This window comes from Sycon ciliatum, chromosome 2 (genome assembly GCF_964019385.1).
Source record: "Sycon ciliatum chromosome 2, ocSycCili1.1, whole genome shotgun sequence".
In the NCBI taxonomy this organism is placed as follows: domain Eukaryota; kingdom Metazoa; phylum Porifera; class Calcarea; order Leucosolenida; family Sycettidae; genus Sycon; species Sycon ciliatum.
The window spans coordinates 11,615,214-11,621,932 of NC_088644.1; the positions used below are offsets into that span (position 1 = coordinate 11,615,214).

Genomic DNA, 6,719 nt, shown 5'->3' on the forward strand with positions numbered 1-6,719 from the left:
ATTGTACAAGCCGAAAGCCAAACTCCTACAGTACTCCTCATGCATGACATTGTGATGGACTAGTTGACTACAAAACAAGTTGTTTCACACGACGTACGTTTCGCCGTATGGTTCGTGACGGCTCATCAGGTGTGCAATTTGAAACTCGGGTATTGACTCTATTGAGCCAATAATAAAAGTAGAAAGGAAAAGGACATATGGAAACGAGTTAAGAGCAACTCTCCACCACCGTAACTGGATACTATATACAGTCACAAAGTGCAACAACTAGGCACAAAACCATCTTTCCATAACCTTGAACCTTCCAAGTAGTTGGAAGGCTGTCGGTTAGCGCTACGGAGATGTGTTGAAGCTAGGTGTCAGGACGTCGAATGTCTCAGTACGAGCTCGTACTCTGTCAGTTTTGTGCCTAGTTGTTGCACTTTCTGACTGTATATAGTATCTAGTTACGGTGGTGGAGAGTTGCTCTTAACTCGTTTCCATATGTCCTTTTCCTTTCTACTTTTATTATTGGCTGAATACCCGAGTTTCAAATTGCATTAATTAATAACTATTACATTGCATAAGTTGATGGACCCTCTTACCTTGAAATGAATGATTCCAGTGAGTTTCTGGGAAATGCCACTTGGACCTTCGACACATTGGTCCTCAAGCACATGCACATACTCCTCAATTCGTTCCTTCGTGAGCGAAGCCTCACTCATAGGCCTTTGCGGATGATGCCGGCAGAAAAATTGGCAGAATTCGGTACTTTTTCTGGTAAGTTTCATGCATGTTTGGTATGTGGATAAAGAAATAGAGCAGAATTCGAGGAATTTCCCGCCATAAGGTTTGTATGGTTCTGCCAATTTCACTGCTTTTGGAGCAGAATTTGCCACCTTTTCGAGCATTATCCGCCAATGCCTACCCACTCGTACTCACCTCCTCCTCATTGCAATAATGCAAAATCTTGCACATGATGTGCAGATATTTGTCCTGTGTTCGGTTCCAGGCTTCAGTTTCTTGCTCTTGCCGGCCGGAGCGACGAGCCAACTCACATGTGCGCCTCGAGCCTCGCCAGCGCAGCGCGCGCTAATCGAGTTCAGCTCAGGGAAAATACTTTTCCTGGGCAGCGCTGCGCATGCGCAGGATCCCTGGTTCATGGTTCAGCTCGTACCTGCCACGAGCTTGGGGTCAGAAGTCCAAGGGTTCAGGGGTTCAGTAATAGAATAAAGCCTTCGGAAAGCACTTGCTCTTTTCAATTTCTTCTCTTCACACTTACAGGGAAGAACTGTATTTTGGTGTTTCTTACCATCTTTGCCACTGTCTCTACAATCTTACGAGTATGGCCACATGTATGAGCAGTGTTGACTCCATGGACTCCGAGTTTGGGTCCATGGAACCATTTGGTTCTTCCGGCAGAGTTCCTCTTGAGGAATTGGACACAAATACTCTTGACATATTTTCTCCTGTAGTTGTCACACCAACTCAGCGTCGTCGCGCTGTTCTTCAAAACGAGGCATCCTCGGCGTTCCGGGCTCGTCAAGCGTCCAGAGCGAGCAATGGTAGCTCCAGCAATGGATTCCGCAGCGCCTCTTCCTCCAGCGAGGAGCGAACTCCTAACGGCAGGCAGTCAGCAACTGCCTTATTCAGCAAATACCCTCTGCCCCCTTCCGGCACAGATAGTGGTATCGGTGATAGCTCCGGATCTGGTCGAAGTAGTGCAAGTCCCAACACGGGCCACCGTGCCTCGCCATCTTCCTATCCTTTTCCCAGTCCTGGCTTCAGCCCGTTCACTTTCAACCTCTGGGGAAAGCCGACGCCGACAACAACAATTCCGGAAGCTCAGAACAAGGAAAACTCGAGCGTAAGTAAAAGAATGCTTCATGGGTGTCAATTTGTTGTTGCGTTGGCTTGCTTGGAGTTTGTTCGGTCGGTGTGTGAAGGATTTAGGTGATGATTCCGTGTTCCGTGGACCGCTTGTACATGTACTTGACTGGCTTTTTTGAAGTCTGCGGCTTCTGGCAGTGACTGATAACCGTTTGGGGTTTTCGCTGAACTCTGTGTGTTCATTTTTCAGTGGAATGACACGGTGTGGCAGAGTGCATACCTGAAAGCGGCTTCGGCATTTCAGTTTCCCACTGGCGTTCACCTACCCGGCATGCCACAACCACCGCAGCTCCAGCAGCGTGGTTCTGCGGCTCGTCGCCAGCCCGATATGCCGATGCCAGCGGAGATAGCCAGACCGTTGACACCAGGTACGTTCGCTTTTTCGAGCTTGTCCGGTCTCTTGATCGCGACACCAATTCAATGTCATGTTGTGCATTTCGGCACTGTGCATGTAATAATCAGAAACGAATGCACTCAGTGTGCTGAAAGTGCTCAAATGCCACCCATGGGGGGGGGGGGGAGGAGCGGAGTAATAGCGTCCATCACTATTCCCCTGATGCATCAAACAACTTACTTCCTACATATCCGTTGACTTGGGTGGTGTAGCACCACTGTACTGTAGAATGTAGTGTTACATATTATCCTCAAGACTAGTGTACCACAATATAATTGTATTCTTGGTTGCTTACATTGTTCTGGCTGGCTGCAGTACCCATGGCCCCGACAGCACTGCCAATGATGGACACGGTACCACCACCGATGCCAACCATGCAACGCAGCAAGGTGAAGCTACCCGAAAGCAAGTACAAAAAGGACGGCAGCGAGATCTACTCCCGCAAGGTGTTCATCGGCGGACTGCCACCGGATATCGAAGATCGTAAGTGTGTCATGCAGAACACTGTATAATCTTTCAGCCCTTCCTTCCTTCACCATGTTGTTATTACTTGGAAGTAATTTTGTAGCACAGTACTTCCACCACGGTGACAATTTCCACGCGGCCAGTGCATCTCTGGTCATTGTAATGAGTATCAGAACTAGCCACTGCATGCAAGTACACAGTAATACACAGTATAATGTCATTAGCACTGTAGTGTTTCACATGAGGCAGTATAAATGCCTGACTGCTGGCGAGGGTGGCAGTATCAGTTTAGTGTTGCTTGATTGGCTCTCGACGGGGCATATTGTGATAACAGATCAACATCAACAGAGAATGCAACCGTAACTGCTTGTTTGCCTTTTCTTTCCTTTCTAGATGAGATTAAGCAATCCTTTCTCTTCAGTGGCAATGTGTCTGTTGATTGGCCACACAAGTCTGAAACGAACGACCTATCTCCGCCGAAAGGTACAGTTTGATGGTGTAGATGTTTACTTGGATTGCATCAGGTTCGCATTCAGATCCCTGTCCTGCCACATGGATAATGTGCAGTAAGAATACCACCTCAGGCACCGGGCTTCGTCTGGTCAAAAGAAAAAAAACCTACCACTTCACAGGGTGTTTGCATTTTATACTGCACATGTAGATGCCACAAATAATTCCTCTTTTATTTCCTTAGGCCACGCCGTTTTTTTCTATGTTTCGCGTCACCTTATTCGATGAAATCAATGAGGGAGGGCGAAAAAAATAAAAAAGCCATCCAAAAAAACAGTGTACGTGCATTGCATTTGTGTACAGTGAAGCGACGCGGCACTGTCCATGTACATTGACATGTACATGAATACATGACTGTATCCCCTCTGCCATGCTTGTGGCCCAAACACAGGCGACATGATGATTGTGTGACTTGCGGCCCAGCTTATTGCACGCACACGTAGTACATGACAATGTACATGTGCGTGAGCTGAGTTACATTTTCCGGTTTTCTGGGTTTGCATTAAATTTGTATTGCATTTTCAAAACAAAAAAATGTTCCGTTTTTTTTTTAAACTCCGGCTGTGAAATACATGCGCGCGGGGGACGCGAAACATAGATAAAAAAAAACGGTGTGGCCTTACATGAAATATGGCAATGTTTCTTTGCCGTCTGTCTGTTTAGGATATGCGTTCCTGGTCTACAACAAGGCATCATCAGTGGATATCCTGATATCAAAGTGTCATATGGAAGATGGCTCCTACTATTTTCCCGTGTCCAGCCAATCACAGCAAAACAAGAAGGTATGTCAACCTCCCCCCCCCCCCCTAAAAAGAACAAAGCATGCTGCCATCCCGACCAAGGCGTCCAAACAGAATGATGAATATGCATGCATGTGTCCGTCAGATTATGGCCTTGTATGAGTTCGATGGCATGATTTTCAGATGCACCTGTGTTTGTTCATCCCCACCTGAAGAGCGTGGATGCGTGGAGAGCCTAGCTTGACAATGTTCTGCTGTTTGCCTTCTGCCTTCGCACGCCACAGGTGCAGATCCGGCCATGGCGCATCTCCGACAGTGACTACTACTATGATACGAATGCCAAAATTGATCCACGTAGAACTGTCTTTGTTGGTGGTGTGCCGCGACCATTGAGGGCTGTTGATCTGGCTGGAAGCATCGATGCAAAATTCGGAAATGTCTGCTATGCTGGAATTGACACGGACAACGAGAATGACTATCCGAAAGGTAAATTGGAAGCCGAAAGTGTTTTTCGTAAAAGCACAGATCAGTTATGCAACTAGTCACTTCTACATTATTTTGAACTGGTCTTGCAGAATTAAATTTATTTCTCTGCAGTGTAGATGTCTGTGGGTCTGAACTGTGGAATGTAAAAGTGCTCAATTGTACATGTAGTGTAATCACTTCCATGTGTATTGGTCTAAAGAAAACAATACACACTAATAGTTCTTTTCCCTTTCACAAAAAGTCTAAAAGTCTACAGACTAGATTGATTGGATAAATTATTGCCTTTATTATATTCACCATGCTCAGGGGCTGGACGTGTCACGTTCTCGTCTGGCACTAGCTACATGGCTGCTATCAACACGCGATTCATCCAGATCAACTTTGGAAATGTCCTGAAAAGGGTGAGTTTTTTTGTCTTTGTGTATGCTCTTTAGTTGGCAGTGAGGTTCTTCCAAGACCGAGGGCACTGAATGGACATTTGGAGATGTTTTCCTTGTCTCCTCGTCGGGACACATCCATACAATGCACATCTTGAAGCTCTTTCCCTCCAAATCCCATAACCATGCATGGCTGGACCAACATAAAGTACTACGAGCATGCAATCTCTCTTTGAACCTCCTATTCTCGAAGTTACTTACGTTGCGTTTCTGGTCGTTGCTGTCTGTTCTCAGGTGGAGCTCAAACCGTACGTGCTTGATGACATGATGTGTGACAACTGCGGCGGTGCGCGGTGTTGTAATCAGCCTGCACCGTACTTCTGCGGCCATGTTACATGTCTCACCTACCTCTGTTCAGTCTGCTGGTCTGAGGTGAGTTGTGGTGCGTGGTATTAGTTAGGCTGCCTAACTCTTGCAACTAACTGAAGAAAGAGAATTCTTGGTGATGCTCGTCCCCAATACTGGCAATCAGCAATATACCAACAGGGAGACTAAATTTATCATTTCTGTCTATTTGTTGTAGTGTTTGTGAATGCCGTAGAACATTTGGTTGACAAAATGAAATCAGTGGGAGATGCTGGCAAGCAGACAGCATTCATAGTCCAACTTCGAAACAGTATCAAAGTCGTAAATGGCCAGAATCACTTTCGCTGAAGTGTCGCATCAAAATGTGTTGCTGGTGACACCCTGTGGAGAAACTGAGGCAACTTTGGCTTGTCTAATAGAAACTATTGTTCCTGGCTGTTCACAGGTACATGCTGCCACCAACCCGACAATGGCTCTCCACCGTCCACTCGTGAAGGAAGGTGACCGACGGCTGCAATCTGCCTCATGGGGACCATTCTGAAACGTGCACTCTTTGCTGACACGCAAAACCTGGACATGCTAATAAATTTCAAAAGTATTTCCTCTCAAATTCCACACAGTATGTTAGTATTATCTATTGTTTAGAATTACAAAAGTTCCAAGATCCTGACAAAAGATAGATTTTAGACCAAATTTATTAGAGTACTTAGTCTACATAGAAGAAACTTACCATTAGAATCAATTTTCCTTGGCTGCAGCAAATTATTTAGCACATCAGTTGGACTATTTAGCAGCTCAGTAATCTATCATTTGTATTGTATGGTTTCCATTCTCTGCTACGAAAAGACATTCTGACTCATTCTGATTTCTCTGTATAAAGAAAGATATAGATCTTCTGTTTTAAAACTCCTAGCCTATACTGTGAGGTACTTTCGCATTGCACTGGTAGTTTGTTTGCATGTTTTTGTTTTAGCTTCTCCGACAGTCTCCATTTAGCATTTGTTCTAGCTTCCCACGTAACATCTAGTATTTCCTAAAAGGCATCAAACATGTGCATGCGCTTTACTCTCGCTCTCATTGCACTTTGCTTCTAGCTTCCTTTGCTATGTTACTTGTTAGCTAAATATCAAAATACGAATTATAACAGCTGATCCCATATAAGGTCAACAAAAACCGGTACACGTAACCACGAGGGGATGTCTGTGCAAGAATATTCTGGTCACCAAGCGCATATCTTATCAGGAGTGATTGGGCTCGCACGTATAATCATGTATAACTTGGATATGTCACCCTAATGCGAAAGAAAGCTGGAAACCACCGATGCAAACAAGCCTGTATCCAGATAGCTGTCCCTGGGGAAAATCGCGGAAAAAATCCCAGAATTTGCGGGTAAATATGGCATAATTTGCGGTAAATATGCGGTGAATATTATTGATATGCGGCAAGTTTGCAGTCAAGCGCAGAGCAGGGTGCTTTCAGCGCCACCACAGTGACCAGCCCGCGCCCTACACA

The 6,719-nt window shown here is 45.5% G+C and overlaps 1 protein-coding gene across 1 annotated transcript; it reads left to right on the forward strand.

The window, feature by feature from the left end:
* The first annotated feature begins 1,255 nt into the window (after positions 1-1,255).
* Positions 1,256-6,358, forward strand: LOC135808698 (cytoplasmic polyadenylation element-binding protein 3-like). The gene is made up of 9 exons (XM_065321921.1): positions 1,256-1,846; positions 2,060-2,237; positions 2,579-2,746; positions 3,122-3,211; positions 3,902-4,020; positions 4,263-4,464; positions 4,771-4,865; positions 5,136-5,273; positions 5,653-6,358. The coding sequence occupies exons 1-9, from the start codon at positions 1,325-1,327 to the stop codon at positions 5,746-5,748; spliced, it is 1,608 nt and encodes a 535-aa protein (XP_065177993.1). The 5' UTR covers positions 1,256-1,324; the 3' UTR covers positions 5,749-6,358.
* The last annotated feature ends 361 nt before the right edge of the window (positions 6,359-6,719 follow it).